Source organism: Panthera pardus, unplaced genomic scaffold (genome assembly GCF_024362965.1).
Source record: "Panthera pardus isolate Hobbes unplaced genomic scaffold, ASM2436296v1 HiC_scaffold_2, whole genome shotgun sequence".
Classification (NCBI taxonomy): domain Eukaryota; kingdom Metazoa; phylum Chordata; class Mammalia; order Carnivora; family Felidae; genus Panthera; species Panthera pardus.
The window spans coordinates 48850847-48872868 of NW_026526765.1; the positions used below are offsets into that span (position 1 = coordinate 48850847).

The window sequence follows — 22022 nt, forward strand, 5'->3', positions numbered from 1 at the left end:
GCACTGAAAGCTTCAGTCTAATTCAGCTGACAGCCCCTTACCAGCTGTGGTCCCTCTTGGTCTTGGGCCTTTGCAGGAGATGTTCTCCCTCACCTGTCCAGTACTTACCCCCGTTCAGGTCTCAGCTTAGCATTCATTTTTGTGGAAAGCCTTCCCTGTCATCTTCCCCGAAAGTCTGGGTTGGTTGCCCCTCTTAATGTATTACCATAGCCCCATGCACACCCCCACTGCAGCACTTCCCACAATTTTCCATTTACTTATTTTCCTCATCATTTTGAGAAACGCCATGCATCAGGTCTGCCTCACTTAATGTTGTGTCTCCAGCACCTTGCAGTGAAACTTGTGTATAATCAATGCCTATTATTTGTCGAATGACTGAATGAATGACTTCTTTTCTGCTCAGGCTATATCTGAGTCAGAATGAAAGTGTCCAGATCTTGCTTGATCTCTAGACAATAGTATGCCCATGTTCTGTATATGCTTCTTGTTGGCCTCTCATGTCTGATCAAACGTGGGTCTTCAGTATAACTGGTCCTTCCAAGAAGACTCTCTCAGTCAGTATTTGCATGGGATATGAAACACTGCTCAGATTCTCCATCAGGACCACAGACTTGAGGGCCCTGGACTGGGGCTAGATTAGACAGCTCAACCCACAGACAGCTTGGTGGGGGTCCTGAATGAAGAAGAACTCTGATAAGTTTTTAAAAAGAAAACCCCTATAGACTGGAGGGTTTTGGAACACTCCTAGGAGGTGAAGCTTGAATGGGGCTCTGAGGGATGGATAAGGATGAGGGAGGTTTGGGAGGGTGGGGAAAGAAGGAATTTATAGGTGTAAATTGACCAAATGAGTGGTCGGTCCAGTTTTTTACCTTAGTATCAAACCAGCAGATCTTTAAAAACTAGTGGCCTGCAAAGAAATTATTTACACAAATCCAAGATAGAGGTTACCTCTGGGGTTGGAGGAAGAGAAGTTTCAATAATTTCCTGTTTCTTCAGCCGGAAGCTGGCTCTTGACTCTTCATTTTTCAAGCTGCCTGTATATGTCACAATTCTTTCAGTTTAAAGAATGTCCGTAGCTATGACTAAAAACCCAGTAAATAAAGCAACAAATGATGTGATCCTATCAGATATGAGTGAGGCTAAAAAGTTTCTCACGTGGTGAGATTTTAAGTAATCTTCTCCTGTTTCTATGTTTGATCATTTTACTTTTTTTTTTTTTTTTTTCCATCCTGTATATGCATCGTGAGGGGGAGAACGTTCCACACTTCCTCAGGCTTTGGCCACCTGCACTACCATGGAGAAACAATGGTGTCAAAGTGAATTGGCCCTGAGTCTTAACCCTGTCAGCCCTACTGCTTCTTTATTTCCGTGGACCTAGCTAGGAAATGTCACTTCCCTGAGAATCTCAACGTCCTGGCATGTAGGATGGAGATCGAAAGAGCCACCTCATAGGATATCCTGAAGTGCAAAGCGGATGATGGGTACAGAGCACCTGGCACATAGTTAGTGTTCAGTAAGTGCTCACTGATTCTCCTTCCCTGAAGAACAAAGCCATTATGTTGGCATAGATTCTCAGTTCTAGGGAGAAACCCTTAGAGACCATTTAACCCAACCTCTTCATTTTGTTCCATTTAAATTATTCTTAATTGCACATGATGAATCAAATAATACAGATGAGCTTATGATGAAAAACATCATTCTTGGCTCTGCTGCACCTTGCCCCACCTGTACCCCAGTCCCCAAGGCAACTTGTTTTAATCATTTCTATTTCTAGTTGTTCTCACTGTTCTCTCCATAATGCTTAATTATATGAGGATAGCTTCTATTTCTTAATTGGCACCTTTAGACAATACCTACTGACTCCCTAGTTGGATAGATGAGATTTTAGCTCATTTACATCTCTCCTCTCTCTTCTTTAATATTTGATTATGTCACTTGTTGCTTCTGTTGCTTCCCTTGTAATCAGAGATAATACACTCACACCACCATTGCTTCTCTTCCTAACATTATTTAATATCTTAACTCCTTTCTGTGAAAGATGAGGAAATTAACACCCCCAACTTGCACTTCTAACACTTCTGCCTCCTACCCCCTGTCAGCTACTTTTGCTTTTATATGATCAAAGCTGTATTTTTGTAACACTTGTATTTTCTTCTGCAACTTGTCCTTAAGTGTAGCCTAAACAAAACAAAATCATATACTAGTTACATTGTTAAATCTGCACAGATGTTTTTCCTTGCTAGACCAGGTGGCATGCTAGGATTTCGTTTCCTTCCCTCTAATTCCAGCTCAAATCCCCCAAAGCTCTTTATTTTAAAGTTAAAAAATTACTTTCAGAGTTTTGTTTCAGATCAGTTTTTTAAAATGATATATGTACAATATAGAAAATTCAGTAAGTGCATACAAGTCGGGAAAAAAACAGGGAGAAAGAAAGGGATAGAAAATTAAGAACACCTGAAAATCTCATCACATGGAATACTTCTTTTTTTTTTTTTTATTTTTTTTTTAATGTTTATTTATTTTTGACAGAGACAGAGACAGAATGTGAGTGGGTTAGGGGCAGAGAGAGAGGGAGACACAGAAGCAGAAGCAGGCTCCAGGCTCTGAGCTGTCAGCACAGAGCCCGACGCGGGGCTCGAACTCACAAGCTGTGAGATCGTGACCTGAGCCGAAGTCGGACGCTCAACCAACTGAGCCACCCAGGCGCCCCACATGGAATACTTCTTAAAAATGTGTCATGTAATTCATACAGAGTAATCAGTAAAATTGAAGAGAAAATACTTTCCTTAGTAATAAGGGGAAGCATCCAGGCCCATATAAGAAAACCCAAAACAGGAGAGATTCTGTCCTAAGTCTCAATTCCCTTTTATGCCACAGACATTCAGCTTTTGTTGCACATACTTACTGAGCATTTATTATCTATCAGACACTCACTGTGCTCCCTATTGGGAATAAAATACAGTTAAAAATGGACATTGTGCCTACCTTCATGAAGATGACATCCCAGTGGGGGAAGGTAGACATTAACCAGACATATAATCAGGCAAGTATAAATTCTAAAACAGGTTGCGCTCAGATGTTGAAAGGAAAAGGATGTGATTCTTTGAGGGCACATAACAAGGGAACCTGCCCAAGGCGGGGAGGTATTGAGGGGGGTCAAGAAAGTCTCCCCTGAGGGAGTGATGGTTGAATTGAGATCTGAAAGAAGAGTGGCAGTTGACTAAGCAAAGGGAGTATGGGCAAGAGAGGGGCAGGGAACGTTTCAGAGAGAAGGCAAAAATTCAGTGATGAGCACACAGATGGTGCATTCAAATAACAAACGCTGCTGTGGCTGGAGCAGAAGGAGCGCAGGCCGAGTGGGTAAGAAACCTACTACTCTCAAGGCGCTTCACAAGCCAGGGGCTGGGGGGTTCCTGGACAGAGTGGAAGGCCGAGTGTGGATCCTTCAAGATAGAGATTAGATAAGGAGGAGATCGACCGTTAGCATGGGCGCCCACAGTGGAGGCTGGTTTGGCTCCTGACACAAGCCTTTGTGTGCTCGGCACTGGACGTTTTTATCCGTCGCAATGGCCTCAGCTAAGGAATGCCAGACAAATGCCTTGTGAAAGGTGTTGTGAGGTATGTAGCCGCCTCATTATGCAAATGGCCATGTAGCTCATCCTCTGGGACTTTGCAGGCAAATGCTTTCCCACCTCTATTAGGAAACCACATCCTTCTGTCTTTCCTCACCTTCATTAACAGATTGCATGAGGAGGTAGAAAACACACAGGAAGCATGCCAGCAGGAGGTTCCCCTTGCCCTAGAGAACCCCTGACACTGCAGTTGTGGATGGCGGCGGTGGGGGGGGGGGGGTAGTATGCAGAGAGGGGGACGGAACACTCCTGTCCCCCAAGGAAATCTGAAGTGGAAGCTCATTATGTGAAAGTAATAAAGCAGCAACATTGCTCTTGTTGTAGAGGATCCAGAACCTTCTTCCTCTCCCTCTCTCCCCTAAGGTGGCACCCAAGGTCAATTTTACCCACCTAAATTTAATAAAATAGAAAGCTAACGGTTCATGCAATGGTCAGCTTTTCTAGTAAGAAGACATACCTAGGAGCCACTGAATTTTTTGGAAGAAAAGAAAACAAGAAAGATAGGAAAACTTGGCAGTGGAGCTATTGTAACCAACCATCTGCTTAGAATACTGCCATAGTTCCTCATAGCACTTAAGATAATATCCAGACTTCATACCATGCCTATGAACCCCTACATGATCTGGTCCCTCCCTACCATTAGGGCCTCAGTGTGTACTGTGATTCCCAGCATGGCATCACTAGGCTCCAGCTTACCTTCTGCCCCAGGGCCTTTGCACTGGAATGCTCTTACTTCATATCTGTATGGCTGGCTCCCTCACTTCATTCCATCTTCTCTTCACATGTCTCTCTCTCAAAAAGGTTTTCCCTAACCACCCACCCTTCCTCAAGTAGACCCTTCCCCACTCCCAGTCACTCTCTAGCCTATTACCCTATTTTGTTTTATCACCATCTGAAATTTTCTGATTTGTTTGTTTTTATCTGTCTCGATCAACTAGAACATAAATTCCATGAGGGCAGAGATCTAGTCTAACTCGTTCAATGTCTTATCTGCAAAGCCTAGAACAGTACCAGGCACTCCACCAATATTTGTTGGGTGAATGGATGTAATGGTATTCTCATGCTTGGAGGTTAAGTCATGTGGATAAATACATTTATGTATTCATCTAAGACAAATATGAGATAACAAATATGCATTCGTTTGTCAATAGTTATTGAGAAACCATTACGTCCTAGGCACTGGGGAGAAGATACAGGACTAGAGACCACACCCCCACCCATAAGGACCTCAGAGTGTTGTGGTGGCCAACGGGAAGAAATGTGGAAAGAAGCAAGAGACATGAGGATGTGGGGTGCCTGCATGCCTCAGTTGGTTAAGTGTCTGAATCTTGATTTTGGCTCAGGTCATGACCTCACAGTTCATGAGACCCAGCCCTATGTTGGGCTCTGTGCTGACAGTGCAAAGCCTGCTTAGGATTCTCTCTCTCCCTCTCTCTCTGCCCCTCCCCCGCTTGTGCGCTCGCTAGCCCTCTCTCTCTCTCTCTTTCAAAATAAATAAATGTTTAAAAAAAGAGAGAGAGACATGAGGATTTAATGATCATGGGAAGTGAAGAGAAGGAAAACGAGCCCCAGGTTTTGGGCTTGGGCACATGAGGAGATGAATGTGACATTCGGTGAGCAAAGGGGGGAGGAAGGGGAAAGTCAGCCTTAGAAATGTGGAGGTGTGGAATATCCAAGCAGTGATATTTAGCAAGGAGCTGGACGTCCAAGTGGGGAGCCTGGGAGAGGTGAAAGGAGCCGCCATGGCCTTGACACATACAAACCCCCAAAACACATGCAAGGAAAACATTGGTAACCTGAATAGTCAGTCCTATGTCTATTAAGAAAATTTTATTTCTAATTAAAAAAAAAAAAAACTTGCAACAAAGAAAACTCCACATGCAGATGGTTTCACTTGTGAATTCTACCAAGCGTCTCAGGAAGAAATAATACCAATTCTGCTCAGTTGCTTCCAGAATACAGAAAAGAGGAGAACTCGTCCCAAATCATCTTACAAGGTCAGCATTATCCTAATACCAAAACCAAATACATTTAAAAAAGAAAACAGCAAATCAGTGCTCCTCATTAAAAAAGTGTAAGAATCCTTGATAAAATATTGGCAAATAATATCCAGCAGTACATAAAAAGGATCATGCATCACATCCAATTGAGGTTTATGCCCAGAATGCAAGGCTCGTTCATCACTGAAAAAAATCAATGTAATTCACCATATTAATAAATTGTAGCCTGAATGATCAATAAGCCAAGTTTTAGATTGATACGATGAAGCCGAGGACCTAAGTTTACAAATAGCAATCAAGACTAGGTGATTTGATCTAGTGGTTATGGGAGAAAATAGCTTAATTAAGAAAGAGGGAAATTTTCCCCTTTGGCTAAGACACTGAGATCAGAGTCCTTTTGAAGGATTCACTTGTCTTTCCTCTGCTAGCTCGCTTCAAGGACTGACCTATAGTGAGAAAGGAGTTTGGGGGTTCCCCTCTTGAGCAGCCAGCCTTCCAGATTTCCAAGACGGCATATTCCACCCATGCTTGGGTAAGGAAAGCCAAGGGCACTCATACTCCTCATTTTCTCAGATGTTCAGGATCCAAGAGTGCCAGAGTTGAATGAAGCCTGGGTCTTACCCAGTCCAAATCCCCACAGTTTAAAGAAGAGCCATGGGGGGCGTGGCTTCTCTCGGTCCTCTTTTGCCATCCTCTGTTCTGAGATCCAATGATTGTAAACTGGTCCCGGGACAGCAAGCTCATTAGACCCTGTCCTCCAGGCCTGTCCTCTGCCGACTCTTCCCTCTTTTTAAGCCTTTCTAAAGCTCACGTTTATGCATAATAAGTCACCATCACAACGGATCTGTCCTAGATTCTAGTTTCTCTGATCTCACTGTTTGGTGTCTGGTGTGGAGAAAACCAAACAGACACAGGCCTTTGCATAGAATCATACGTGTCGGTCGGTGGGCAGATTGGCCAAGCCACCTGCTTTGAGCTTGCAAGCCTCATAACCAATCAGACAGACACAGGCTCTGGGGCCCATCATCTCTGTTTGATTCCTCTGTCACTCGTTTGAAATCCTCAACAAATTTCTTATAAGATTATAATGAAAAATGTATTGCACACTCATTATGTGCCCAGGACTATCCTATAAGGTTATGCTTTCTCTCAGTCCTTACAAAAACTCATTAAATAGTAGTATTCTGGTCCTCATTTTATAGGTAAATAAATAGGCTCAAAGAGATTAAGCAACTTGCCTAAGATGCCACAGCTAGTCAGTAGAAGAGCCAAAATTTAACCCTGGCTGCCTGTGGTGCTCAAGTTTTTAGAAATGAAAATTCTTCGTGGTTTAAAATGAATGTTATTTTCCCTTTTCTTTCCTTCCATCTCTGTTTGCAGTCTCAGGAGGAAGTCTGTGATTTGCTCCATGCTGCACCCTTCCAAAACATCTTGCCTAGAGTCTACATCAAAGGTAAGAAATCACTAACAGCCGCTAAATAGCCAACTTGCATTTGAACTTCATGCCCACTTAATCGCAATAAACTCAGATCTGCAGTCAGAAAAGATAAATAAAGCTTTGGGCCGCTATTTGATATTCATAGAATCACAGAATTAGAAGTGACACTCCAGGCCCTGTTCCTTGGTCCTTCTAGATCATCCCCAATGTGTTCCTGTCTAGCCTTCTTTTAATTTGTTCGAATGATGGGGAACTCACCGCCGCACAGGGCAGATAATTCTATTGTTGGACAGAGATAATAGAACGTTTTCCTTGTAGTGAGTCCCAATCACACTTTCCAGAACGAAGGAGAGCAATTTGACACAGTCCGTCCAAGTTTTGGAACACAGATACGTCACCGGCCCTCTGGGAGTTTTTTGTTCCTCAGGTCCCCCAGGGTGCCCTGAGTCTCATTTCCTGCTCTGCTGCTCCTTTTGCAGAAGGGGAGCGTCTGGAGGTCCGGATGAAACGCCTGGAGGCCAAGTATGCCCCTCTTCACCTGGTCCCTCTGATAGAGCGGCTGGGGACCCCTCAGGTACGATCCTTCTTTTTTTTTTAAGATTTATTTTTATTTATTTTGAGAGAGATAGACAGCAAGCAGGGGAGGAACAGAGAAAGAGAGGGAGACAGAATCCCAAGCAGACTCCACGCCCTCAGTGCAGAGCCTGACATGGGGGTCGAACCCACAGACTGTGAGATGATGACCTGAGCTGAAATCAAGAATCGGACGCCTAACCGACTGAACCACCCAGGTGCCCCAGGTACCATACTTGTATCGTGGACTCTGAGAACCAAAAGGAACTTTAGAAGGAGAGCCTTTGGTCTAACCCCCTCATTTGACAGGCAGGGAGACTGAGGCACAGAGAGAGGAATGTCTACAAAGCCTGTTAGTGGCAGGGTCAGGTCTGGAATGAGATTTGCTATTTCTCAGGCCTGAGTTCTTTCTTCTACACCGTGTATCAGCTATTCCACCCAGAAAGAAGGAAGTCAGACAAGTATCTATTGTGCTTCTATTAGCATCAGGAATTCTGTTAGTACAGGAGTAAGTTGCCTCTCAGAATTCAACCTCCACACACCCTGAGAACCAGTGATTCACTTCTGGATATCTTTGCTGGAAAAACACAGGAACACGGATGTTGACTGTAGCATTGTTTGTTAAAGCAAAAACTAGAAACAACCAACAGAGGGTTGACTAAATAAAATGTGGTAAAGTTCATTGAATGCTCAATACTTTCTATATAATAATGAAAATGAAAAACGAGATCTAGGTGCATCAATGTGTATCGATCATAAGAGCACAGTTAGGTGAAGAATGAATACAACAAAACCATATCAGTGAAGCTTTTCCTGAAAGATGGTATACTCGTAGTTCATAAGAGCGGCACCCTCTGAAGAGAGGTGAAAGAGACAGAGACAGGGCAGTGATCACAGGACACGTCAGCTTTATCTGTAATGCTGTAATCTTTTCAGAAGTGAATAAGCTCATGTGTTAATGCTGTAATTAAAATCAGTTTTTGCAGGGGCGCCTGGCTGGCTCAGCCAATAGAGCATGTGACTCTTGATCTCGGGGTTGTGAGTTCGAGCCCCACTTCGGGTGTAGAGACTACTTAAAAATAAAATCTTTGAAACAAAAATTAATATTTACACACCAGTGCCAGTTGTTCTGCACATGAGGATGAGTGGGGCAGGACCCCTGCCTCAGAGAACTCAAGACAGTGGCAGGAATCAGGAAGAGAAAAGGGGAGGGACACAACAAGGATCTCGTGCTGTCTCCTTCCAAGTTGATTTGAGTGATCTGCACATTTTCAGGAGGCCAGGGGAGGAATTCCGCAGGTAGAGAAATGGGGCACCCTGGTGAGACGAGCCAGGGTGGGTGTGTGTTGTTCGCCTTTGCCAACTGTTCAAAAGGTTTGGAGTTCCAGTGTGCACTCAGACTTGCATTCCATGGGTCCTCTCTGCTCGTACCACCAAAGCTGATGAGTCTGAAGGACTCACATCCTCAGCGAGGGGGCAGAAGGCAGCCTCTTCTCTCAAAAATCAGGGCAAGTATTTGGAGCACATGGCAGGACCCAATCTGCTCCGTCCTCAGGCTCCTGAGCAGCCATCACCAGACCACCTGTGTGCCACCCACCTCCTACTGAAAACCGTGACTCAGTGTTCAGTGGCATCTGGGTCCTTGGAGTCACCACGGGGAGAATTCAGATCCTGTGGAGTATGCACACTTTTTTTTTTTTTTTTTTTTTTTTTTTGGCCTTCAGAGGCTGAGCAGAGGAGTCCTCTAAAGATTTCCTTTTAGGGAGAAATCCCCCAAGCCGGCAACATAGAAATGTGTCTGCTCCACTGTTGGTGTCATCCTACAAGAATCTGGCCTCTCACATCCAGGGTTTGGCATGTGTTTCCACTTAGAAGACTGTAAATTCCTTCCCTGTTCTGGCGAACACCATTTCCTTGGGACTGTTAGAAATCTCAATTTGTCAAATGCTGAGTATTTGACCAACAAAAGCCTAGACATTCTGGAGGCTGGAGAGGAAGTGCCAGTTTTCTGTCTCCCAGCCCTCAAGGAATAGTCCAAAATTTAGTCGTCTCATAGACCGAAGAAAAGTTAACAAAATATGACCTTCCAGGCTAGCTGGGGTTCAGGGGACTCACATAATATCTAAGTGAGCAACAAGGGAGATCCTGCCACATGTTTAAAGTCAAGAGGTTTTGATGGTGTCATACTGTTTGCATTGATTTCTGGGACATAGTCAGGTGACCTGATTTGATCTCCGGTGCTACCATGGAAAGCACACTAGCCAGGGGTCCTTGTTCCAGCTTCACGCCTGAATTGATGCATAATCTACTGCTAGACATTGAATATCTCAGTCTTTGTTTCCCCACCTGTGAAATGGGCTAATGGGTGTTTGGCTGCCATAGTTGAGCCGTCTTTCATGATTGTTGTGATGAACAAAAATAAGTTAAAAGACTTTCAAAAAACCCAAAGGATGATACCAAGGATATCGAGATACCATTCTCCTCCAAAGGGCACTAAACGTAATCAAAGTGTTCCATGAAGAAATTTATTTCCACATTGATTTTCACAGATGCTTTTTCTGTTCCCTTGTTAACTCAGAAAAGAACGGCAGGAAGAGAGAGAAAAATCCACCCACCCCCCCCACGTTGAGTTAGGATAGAAAAGAACTGGATGAAATGTATATGAAACACATCCCATATATATGTACATAAAACCAAGTCACAAATTGAGGGCCTTTGCTGCAAACAATCATTAGTGCACTTTTTTCAAAGCAAAAAGGAAAAAGGACATGAAAGAAAACTCACACCCTGAAAAGTATAAATGCCAACAAAGAGTGAAAGTGTTCAACCTTACCTGTAATCACTGAAATGGAAATTAAAAGACTAGGGTACAATTTTTCATCTCTCAAGTTGGCAAAGAACTTTGCTTACTGGGAACAGAGTGCTAATGAGGGTAAAAGGTGCGGACTTCACGCAGAGGGTACAGAGTGCTTCTGCCTGTCTGCAGACCAGTGTGCTGCTAGGTAGCAAAAGCCTTTTAAAATATGTACACACTTCAACTGCATCGTCCTACTCCTCCTTCTAGGATTATATCCTAAGAAAGTGATCAGAGATAAGCTTAAAAAGTATTACATAGGAGGACAGTTGCTTAAGAATTGTCTGCAATAATGAAAATTTGTAAACACTTTAAAATAATCAGAGTAGAAGACTCAAGGGGCGCCTGGGTGGCTCAGTCGGTTAAGTGTTCCGACTTTGGCTCAGGTCATGATCTCACAGTTCGTTAGTTCAAGCCCCGTGTCAGGCTCTGTGCTGACAGCTCCGAGCCTGGAGCTTGCTTCCAATTCTGTGTCTCCCTCTCTCTGCCCGTCCCTTGATCATGCTCGCGCGCTCTCTCTCTCTCTCTCTCTCTCTCAAAAATAAATAAGCATAAAAAATATAAAAATAAAAAAAGTGTAGAAGACTCGATAAATGATGATGTATCAATGGCCATTTTATGTAACCATTAAAAATTAGAGTACTGAAAATATTGAAGGAAATAGTTTTCTTAGATTGCTGCTATCTGAAGAGAAAAAAAGCAAGATAAACAAATTCTGTTAAATATAGATGCATACACACACTCACATACATAAACACAAATCATATATCCATGCTCTAGGAAACCTCATTTCTTAGACGTGACGTGTTACACATTTCTAGGTAATGGGGTTCATGGGAGATTTTTATTTTCTTATAATGTTTTGAAAATGTTTTTCCGTATTTATCCAAGTGACTGTGTGTTACTTTTACAGCTCCCTCCCAGGAGAAACTGTAAGGGTAAATGCTTCTCCAAGGCAAAGGGACAAAGCCCCTAAACCATTTCAGTCTCGGGCCCTTTGGTTGGTTGTAGCAGGGAGGTCACCAGAGTTCAAAGTCTGTCTACAGACTTATAATGCTGATTTTTCCCCAACACGATTGTCGGGCCCTGGGGATTGATTCAGACTACCTAGATGCCCAGGAGATTAATTAGTGAACCAGAATTCTCTGTGTTAACTGATGAAGAGGAATATCCATGACTTGAGAACAAATATGGGTCCTTTATTTATTTACTGAGCACCTTCCCTGTACCAGGCCCTCTATTTCTGAGTGGAGAGCCCTTTCAGGGTCCAAATGCCAGTCTAGAGCGTTGCCTGGTAAGAACAGAATGAAACACCAGGTTCAGGATTCTTTTGAAGACACTTCTAGCCAACTGTGACAAATTAAATGGTCTCTTCTCTGCTCAGGAGCTTTCTCTGCCTATAGAATCAATATGAGTCAGCCTGAATCAGGGCTCCCTCTCCTTCATGTTTGAAACACAAATTTGTCTTCCCCAATTTACGTTTTTTTTTTTTTTGTGCTAGACTTCTTTCAGTTTATAGTTGTCATGACAACTAAGCCCATAGCCCATTTTCCTAATGGGCTCCAGCATTGTGTTTCCTGATTTATTTCCTTCTGTGGATTAATTTAGAGATTGCTCTCCTTCTAGGGGCTCCAGCGTGATAGCTTAAAGGGAGAAGTCAGGTAGGCCCCTTCCAGGCACTCTGTCACATGAGCTCTCTGGGGAGACTTCCTTCTGGAGAGCTGACCCCGTGAGTGCCATGTGGACCTCTCCATCTCAGAGACCAGTACTCTTTAGCCTTGTCCCAAGATTTGGAGACCTTACTTTGACCTTAAATGTTAATGTCTATCTACCACTTGCAGATGGTTTTGAGATCTCTACCCCTAGACATTTTTACTCATAATGCAGACAGTAATGTGTTTTGATGTGCTTGTCTAGCCGGCTGATTATTAGAGATGCAGTAACGAGGACCTACATGTGAAGCCAGTTTAAATTATTAATAGAGATAGTTTACAATGGTTAGAGGATTTCTAATAGGAGATGATCCTGTAAAATCAGTGGCAAATGTTTAAAGAGTAACATATGCTTTTTGTAGAACATTCAACTGTACAGAAGTATTTAAAGTAAAAAGTGAAAATCCTGTGTGCTTCGCCAAGCCTATCTGCTCCCACAGTTGACATTTCCTTCTAAACTATTTTATACACACACACACACACACACACACACACACACCCCACATATAGTTTTGTTTGTCTATGGGATTGTATGTTGTTGATGTGTTTAATAGGATTATAGTATACATCCTTTTTTGAAACTTGCTGTGTATTCACGTAATAATTTAAGCCATAGATCTAGACTAGGGTTCAAATCCAAGCTTTTACCGCTCACTGGCTGCCTCTCTGAACATCAGTTTCTTCATCTGTACAACGGGGATAACAGTGTCAGTGTTTCATGGGATTGTTCCCTCTTTCATGGGGTTGATGTGAGGTATAAGTAGCTTAGAACAGGCCTGACGTGTTACACACACACTCAGTGAGTGTGAACTGGTAGTAGTTTCATCTCAGTCTTTGCAGTGGATGCATGACATTCCATGATGTGATAGACCTGGATTTTTTTAATGGACTCTTCCTCTTTGATGGCTCCTAGATTTTACTTACCACAAGTAAGTCTTGCCACAAGACCCCCTACTATTGCACTAAGGTTTACAAAGTTAGTGCCCTGCTGTGGGTAAATGAATCCCAGGTACAGCCAGCTGTAGGATTTGGGAATCCCCCATGAGAGGTGGAAGACAGGGTCCGAGGTAAGGCTAGAAGGTTTATGCACTCTTCTGTTCCCAGCAAATCGCCATCGCCCGGGAGGGCGACCTGCTGACCAAGGAGCGGTTGTGCTGCGGCCTGTCCATGTTTGAGGTCATCCTGACGCGCATCCGGAGCTACCTACAGGACCCCATCTGGCGGGGCCCACCGCCCACCAATGGCGTCATGCACGTTGATGAGTGTGTAGAGTTCCACCGGCTCTGGAGTGCCATGCAGTTCGTCTACTGCATCCCTGTGGGGACTAACGAGTTCACAGCCGAGTGAGTACCCTCCGGGAAGGCTGGGTCACCGCCCGACGTGTGTGTCTCCCCCGACCAAGAGTCACCAGGCTACCAGAGCTCACCCAGAAAGGTGGGCAGGGGCAGATTGTCCAATAGCTGCTCGCTGAATACATAGATGTGCCAGGTGCTGGACAGACACCAGTACTGAGCAAAAGTAGCTGGTTCCTGGCCTTATGGGGTTTACAGGGCTGAGCAGAGACAACATGCATAGACATAAGGCACATTGAATGAGGTTGCTTGGCAGGAAGGGCAGGAAGGGTGACAGGTGCCTGAGAAGAGAGCGGAGTGAGTTTTTGGAATGTAAATCACACAGTAGATCTGAGCCTTGAACATTGCCTGGGATTCAAACCTTAGAGGGGAGGAGAGGACATTCCAGGAAGAGCAACAAGTGGTTGGAGGCAGAGGAGTGTGTGCGTGAGCATGTGCCCTGGGGTCGAGGACCCCTCAGGGCCTGGTTTTTCCAAGACCGGAAGCTGCCCTGATCATGTGGGCAGGAGGGAGCCCTGCTGAGGCTTTGTCACTGAGAAGTCCAGTGTCCACCTCACCCCTCACAAAATTCCAGGATTCATAGAAAAGAGAGCAAGGCCTCCCCAGCTGAGGTTCATGCCCTAACTTGCTCACACAGTCCTGCCTCATGAGGCCTACACTCCTGAAAACCAGGAAGCCTTCTAGAGTAACCCAGTCCTACCCCCAGAGAAGACAGAAGCAGATTCCAGTTCTTCCTTCCCTCACCCAGCTACACACACCAAGAACAGAGTGGTGAAGAAGACAAGTCCTGTCCTCCTGGAGAACAAGCAAGTGAGAGGCAGAGGATCCTGGAGGCAGTGGTGCTGGGAGTGGGCCGGGAAAGCTGTTTTCAGAGCAGCTGCTGGGCCTTCCCTTTAGCCACGGTGATGGAGAAGCAGGGAAACCTGCCCATCAGGCTGCAGCTGCTGCTTGAGGACAAGAAAACAGCAGAGAGACGACCCCACGGCCTCCAAAATCGCCCAAGATGCTGCTGCGTGCAGGAGGCATGCAGGCTGAGCCTCACCAGCCCAGGAGGACTCACAGCTCCCCCCCGCCCCACACCAATAGTGTCTGCTCGTCCACACACCGTGCCCCATCCCTGCCCTCTGAGCCTGCGTGGGCCACTTGGTCCCCTGGTTTGAGATGGTCCTTCGCCTCACAAGCATTCCTGTAGCTCCTTTACAGAGAGGTCAGACACATTCTCATCTGAATCCTAATCAGCCACGTAAATCTCAAGGACTGGTTGAATTTTTTTCCCTGCAAATTTGTTTTCCGCAAAGGTGATTTTTCCATCAGTGGCTAATAGGCTGACACCTCTTTGTGGTTAGGAGGATTTATAACGTAACCACGGTCCCTGGAACAAGTGAACGTATGCTCACATCTTTCCTTGTACCCACTTTACAGATGAAGAGGATTGACCCAGGGACGGGCTTGCTCACTGTCTGTACTCCTGGCCCCAGAGCCCTCCCCCTGCCCTTCCCTGCCCCTGACTCTAGCTGCTTCCTCTCCCCACTCCCAGGCAGTGTTTTGGTGACGGTCTGAACTGGGCCGGCTGCTCCATCATCGTCCTGCTGGGCCAGCAGCGTCGCTTTGACCTGTTTGACTTCTGTTACCACCTGCTAAAAGTACAGAGGCAGGACGGGAAGGATGAGGTCATTAAGAATGTGGTAAGCAGCTCATGGTTGGGGCCAGGGAGGCGGGGCTGGGCCTGACAGGCAGGCTTTCATCTGAAAAGGAGGGTGAGCTGCTTGTGGAGGCCAAGTCCCCACACCACAGGTAGGTACAAAGATGCTCAGTGGCCGGGGACCTTCTTATAGGAAGCCATGAGTCACTTGCTCATAACCTGCTGGGATGAATCAGGTCACCCCGCAGGGCTGGGCCGGGCTCCAGACCTGAATTACCCCTTCCCTGTGCCAGTCAGACTGCTGATACCGGTGCCTCATCCACACAAACTCTCACTGAACACGGAAGTTGTACAGGCACGGGGATGGGAGAAACGCGGCCGTAGAGTAAGCGGGGCCGCTGGGGCGCACTGACAAGGGCTGTCTAAATTGGGCTGAGGGGACAGGTGGGGAGGGGTGGCCAGAGAAGGCGTCTCATGGAGACAGCACTTGAGCTGAGTCCAGAATGACCAGCAGCCAATAACCAGGCAAAAAATGGGGTGCAGCGTGGGGAGGATGTTCCAGGCAGAGGGAACAGCCATAGCAAATGCACAGAGACATGAAGATGTGTGGCTGGAACAGAGCGTGGGTCTCTAGGACTAGCTGAAAGGAGAAGGAAGCAGGAGCTACCTCATAAAGGGTGTTTGTTTTATTTGTGTTTGTTTTTTGCCACTGTGGTAGAACATACATAAAACATCAAAGTTGCCATCTTAACGTTCTCTAAATGTGTGGTGCTGTGGCATTAGGTACGCTCACTCTGTCACGCAGCCGTTACCACCTTCCATCTCCAGAACTTTTTCAGCTTCCCAAACTGAAGCACTGTTCCCATTGAACTCTAACTCCCTAGTCTCTCCTCCCCCAAGACTCTGGTAACCACCTTTCCACCTTCTGTCTCTAGGATCTGACTACGCCAGGGACTCACATAGGAGGAATCATACAGTATTTGTCCTTTTGTGACTGGATTATTGCATGTGCTCCCGGTTTACCACGTTGTAGCTCGTATCAGAATTTTCTTCATTTTTAAGGCTGAATAATATTCTAGTGTGTGCATATACCACATTTTGTTTATCCATTCATCACTGATGAACCCTTGAGTTGCTTCCACTTTTTGGCTATTGTGAACATGCTGCTGTGGTCATGAGTGCACAGATATCTGTTCAGGTTCCTGCTTTCATTTCTTTTGTATATACCTAGGAAGTGGAATTGCTGGGTCATATGCTAACTCCATTTTTTTTTTAAGTTTATTTATTTTGAGAGAGAGAGAGCATGGGCCGGAGCTTGGGGGCAGAGAGAGAGGGAAAGAGAGAATCCCAATCAGGCTCCACACTGTCAGCACAGAGCCCAGTGTGGGGCTCAGTCCCACGAACTGTGAGCTCATGACCTGAGCCAAAATCAAAAGTTGGACACTTGACCAACTGAGCCACCCAGGCATCCCGCTAATTCTATTTTTAATGTTTGAGGAACTGCCATACCATTTTCAGTAGTGGCTGCACCATTTTACATTCCCACCAGCAATGCACAAGTTCCAGTTTTCCCCCATCCTTCCTAGCCTTTGTTATTCTCTGGGGTTTTTGGTAATAGCCATCATAATGGATGTGGAGGGGTATCTCATTCTGGTTTTGATTCCCATTTCCTAATGACTGGTAATGTTGAGAATCTTTTCATGTGCTTATCAGCTGTTTGTTTATCCTCTTTGGAGAAATGGCTATTCAAGTCCTTTGCTCACTTTTTTTTTTAAGATGTATTTTATTTTTACAGAGAGAGCATGCATGCAAGTGGGAGAGAGTGGCAGAGAGAGGGGGAGAAGAGAGAGAGAGAGAGAGAGAGAGAGAGAGAGAGAGAGAGAGAGAGAGAGAGAGAATCTTAAGCAGACTCCATGCTCAACATAGAGCCCAACACAGGGGCTCGATCCCATGACCCTGGGATCACGACCTGAGCCAAAATCAAGAGTCAGACGCTCAACTGACTGAGCCACCCAGGTGCCCCTTTGGCTCACTTTTTAATTGGATTGTTTTTTGTTGTGTATATATATACATTTATATTTATATATTCTGGATATTATGTATATTTATATGTTCTGGATATATATTCTGGATATGTTTATATATTCTGGATATATTTATATATTCTGAATATTAGTCCCTTATCAGATACTGAGTTGCAGATACTTTCTCCCATTCCATGGGTTGCCTGTTCACTCTGCTAACAGTGTCCTTTGATGCAAACAAGTTTTTAATTTTGATGTAGTTCAGTTTGTTTTCTTTTTTTTTAAATTTTTTTTAATGTTTATTTATTTTTGAGACAGAGAGAGACAGAGCATGAATGGGGGAGGGTCAGAGAGAGAGGGAGACACAGAATCTGAAGCAGGCTCCAGACTCTGAGCTATCAGCACAGAGCCCAACGTGGGGCTCGAACTCACGGACCGTGAGATCATGACCTGAGCCGAAGTCGGACGCTTAACCAACTGAGCCACCCAAGCACCACTATGTTTTCTTTTATTACTTGTGCTTTTGGTGTCACATTGAAGAAATAATTGCCAAACTCAGTTTCATGAAGCTTTTCCTCCATGTTTTCTTCTGAGTTTTATAGTTTCAGCTCCTATGTTTAGGTCTTTAAACCATTTCAACGTTTGTTTTTGGTTTTTGTTTTTATGTTGTGTAAGGTAAGGATCCAGCTTCATTCTTTACATGTGAATATCCAGTTTTCCCAGCACCATTTATTGAAAACACCATACTGTCTCCATTGAATGTTTTTTTGCACCCTTGTTAAAAATCCTTTGACCATATATGGAGGAGTTTATTTCTTGGCTGTCTATTCCATTGATCTGTGTATCTGTCTTCATTCCAGTGCCGTACTATTTTGATGACTCTAGCTTTGTAGTAAGTTTCAAAACTCACAAAGGGTTTTATGGCCAAGTTAAGATTTGATTGCTAAGTTCTGGAAACCCATACAAGGCCCTTAAGCAAGAGAGTGACGTGATCATTGAAGCATCAAGACCCTGAAGCCCAACTTCACTGAACTCTTCTCTTGCTCTTCCTTTTTTTTCCCCTCTGTCCCTTCCTCCTGCCCCTAACCTGCACATCCCTGTCCTTCTGCAGCCACTGAAGAAGATGGCAGACAGAATTAGGAAGTACCAGATCTTGAACAATGAGGTTTTTGCCATCCTGAACAAGTACATGAAGTCCGTGGAGACGGACAGCTCCACCGTAGAGCACGTACGTTGCTTCCAGCCACCCATCCACCAGTCCTTGGCCACCACCTGCTAGGCGGAAGGTCCTGCAGACCCTCGACCTGGAGGAGAAGAAGCAGGAGAGAGAAAGCCATGGCCAGCCTGCAACAGGGTCCTCCTGGACAGCATATGGGATAGGCCTGGACACAAACAAGAACCTCCCCAAACACATCTACACCTCCCAAGGGCTGGGCCTGTGCATGCTCTCCCATGACATCTCCATGGTGGTTTCTCCATAGCGTAAATGAAAAAAAAAAAAAAATCAAAAGAAACAGGGCAGTATGTGCTTTTTCTTTTCTTTTTTCCCCTCAGCTGTATTAAGAGCCCTAGTCTCACCCCTTCTCCATCTCACAGCCCCACCCCACATCCATGGTTGCTTCTCAAGACCTCCTCCCAAATGGTGACCTCCTACCCAGTGCCCACACGTGACCTCAGAAGTGAAGTCTCAGAGCTGGAGAAAAGAGCATGGCCGTACCCCGAGATACCAGTCTGAGCTGACAGGAGTATGTCCACGTACCGACTCCCTCTCCTCCTCTGGCTCCCTCCCCGCATTTTCCGAGGTGACATCTCCACCTGCTCTGGGTGCCAAGGATTCTAGCACCCACAGCAGTCATGGACCAGACACTGAGAGCCATGAGAAACAGAAGACGAGGTTCCTGGTACTGACACCATGATAGATGGTGGTGGCCCTGGATGTCCCTGGACTCCCCAAACCCCACTCCCCTCTCAGGGTGCTCCTAGAGAGAACTCAGAAGTGCATTCATAATCGTATCTTACTTAGTGAAGTTATGGTAGGAAGATGGTCAGGCTTGTTGTGCAGAAACAGTATTTATTAACACAGCCAGGAATTCTATAGCCCCAAACAGAAAGCCATTAGACCATCTCAGCTTGGTGAGGAGGCGGTTCCTTTATTCATCAAGCAAATACTGTGAGCACCAAGCTGCACAGGGCAGTGGACACTGGGGATGCAGCATGGAACAAGTCAGTCATGCACTGCCCACCGCATTAGCCAGTGACCAAATTAGGGACAGCTTCTCTGCACAGACTCTTTCATCAAGCAACACTCCCACGAGAAAGAAAATATTAAGGGGTTATTTCAACAGAAGCCCAAAACATATTGGAGTCAGGGAGGTGAGGAATATAAATAACACTTGTCAATGAGCTTTTAATACCAGGATGCACTCCCAGAAAAGGAGTCCTGTTCTACTGAATCAGTACTTCCATTGTCCTAGAAGCTGAAAGATTCCTAGGACATTTTATCTTTTACTCTCAACATCCTTAGTTCTCTTTAACTTAGATTTTGAGGCCTGGGGCATATCGCACAGGGGCATATCTATGTGCATTTCTCAGACTCAACCAAAAGTCTGCAGAATCTCCCAGTGAGCATAGGGAGACTGGTTAGAAGGATGGAAGGCTTTCGGAATGAATGTCTCATTACAGAGCACCTCTTGCTCAAAGAAGCCTGGGACCCTGAGCTTGTAAGAAAATAAAAGTGAGACATTTGATATCTCATCCCCAACCCAGGGAGGAAAAGAAAAGTGAGAAAAATAGAACAATAATGATCCCCTCCCTTAGGGTGGATGAATGGAAATGGTTACCATTAACAGATGGCCCATTTTAACCCCATGGAAAGAGCAAAACAGTCCATAGCAAGAGGTTGTGTGATACACTGTGCCCACCAGGGAGGAAAGAAGGGCTCATCAAATGTGGTCCAAAGGCCTATATCAACATGTCCTGAGATTAGCACATTGGATGCAGATTCCTGGGCCGTACCTCAAACCAATTAACCAGAGTAAGGGAAATCTGCACTATCCACAAGCCCTCTTTGTTGTACTGTTGCACAAGGAAACCTGAGGACCAATGCTGTAGAGGGTCTTTCCACCACTAACTTGGGCTTTGAGCTCCTTCTGAGCCATGAAAGAAAATATCTGTAGGGTAGGAAAGTGATTCAGGGTGGACCAGCAGATCCTCTCATCCTTAGATGCGACTTCCTATTCTGATTTTTTAATTTTTTTCTTCTTGGTGACCATAGATGCGCCAAAGGCAAAAGGGAGAGGCTACACACACCACATGATAGAACTACATGGGGAACACACCTTCAGAACGCACCAAAAAAAAATCTCTAAGCTGCAGAGAATCTTCAGTCCTGTCCGGGGACAGTGGCTCTTTCAGATAGGTGACTGGCTATTAAGTCCTAGAGATTATTCCAAATCCATGATCATTGCCTTTGTGGAGATTTGGGTCATCCATTTGAGGAGACTGCTATTTCAATAACCTGTCCTTCCAATTCTGCATCTGTAACCCTGAATTTGACCCCTTGGGTAGAATCCTATTATCCTCAAGAGACTTGATCCTGGTAAATTGAGGTCTTCACCTAAATGAAAGACATTTCATTTCCCTGGCTCGCCAGCAACATTTATTTATGAATACCAAACAGCTTTAACATTCTTTCCTCCCTGGTATTACTGCCTCCTTTTGATTTGATTTTTTTGTGTGTCTAAGAAGCAGGAAAAAAAAATCTTAGGTTTTAAAAAGTTTAAAAAAATTGTTTCAAAAACTGTCAAATGTACCATATTTGTATTAAGAGTTGTTGGGAATTTTTGTACAATGAATTTACATTTATTTATGGTGACTTATATTTACGCTTGTGATCAAATCATGATGTTAAATTCTTAAATCATATTTGCTATGCAGCTGAAGATGATATTTTGCTTTGTATTTTGGGGTACCTGTGTTGAGTTGATAAACATTTCCATCTCTACATCTCCATTAAAACTGCTTCCAAACCAGCATCTCGGTCTTGATTCCTGGTCCTGTTCCAGGGCTCCTTGATCTGTGGAAGGCCACATGAACACCGATGACTGAGGAAACAGTCTGAAAGAGAATGGAAGGTGATAAAGGTATAGCTGGTCATTGTGCCCTAAACTAATGGCTGGCTTTGCTTTCTCGCTGGAGGCATTACCTTTACAAATTGGTTTATGCTAGAGAAGATACTGGCAATAGTTGCTGCTCTTCAGAATTCCATGCTCTCACTGAGTGATCTCTATTTTAAGAGGAAGGATGGGAACTAATGTGTGCAGGCAGCATGCTAAGTCCTATTCTTCCATTCCTTTGAATCAGCCACAGTCACTTTATGTGCTGTATCCCACCTTGGACAGACAGGCTGTGCAGTGTGTTCACTTTCACACCGTTGCTAAGTGACCACTCTGATTTGAACCCAGCTTCAAAGCCTGAGCTTTTGCTGTCATGCTAATGGACTGGTCAACCAGTCCTGACCCCAAAACTAGACTTCAGGCCACTGGACTTTTCAGGGCTTTGGGTGAGGGAGATTGAGCAGAGCCTGGGATCAGGAGGAGGCCCGGCATGGTGGCAAGGGAGTTACCAGGCTGAAGGTACCTCTCACACTCCTCAGAAAGGATGACACCAGAAGAACACTACAAAGTTGTGTGTGAAAACTGACACCAGTGTGTGGAGTCTCATGTTTTTCACAGCAGCAGCTTTCCCAAAGGCCACTCACAAAGACGAGTCCTAGGTCATTGGTGACTCGCCCTCG

The 22022-nt window shown here is 44.9% G+C and overlaps 1 protein-coding gene across 5 annotated transcripts in view; it reads left to right on the forward strand.

The window, feature by feature from the left end:
* The window catches only part of CYFIP2 (cytoplasmic FMR1 interacting protein 2), a 129206-nt gene extending 108013 nt beyond the window's left edge, over positions 1–21193 (forward strand). For all 5 annotated transcript variants that reach the window (XM_019464537.2, XM_019464538.2, XM_019464536.2 and 2 more), the window contains 5 exons: positions 7013–7085; positions 7550–7644; positions 13314–13552; positions 15099–15246; positions 18339–21193. In XM_019464537.2, coding sequence (XP_019320082.1) covers positions 7013–7085; positions 7550–7644; positions 13314–13552; positions 15099–15246; positions 18339–18506 — 723 coding nt within the window. In that variant the 3' untranslated portion in view covers positions 18507–21193. The remainder of the gene's footprint in view (positions 1–7012; positions 7086–7549; positions 7645–13313; positions 13553–15098; positions 15247–18338) is intronic.
* Positions 21194–22022: the final 829 nt, after the last annotated feature.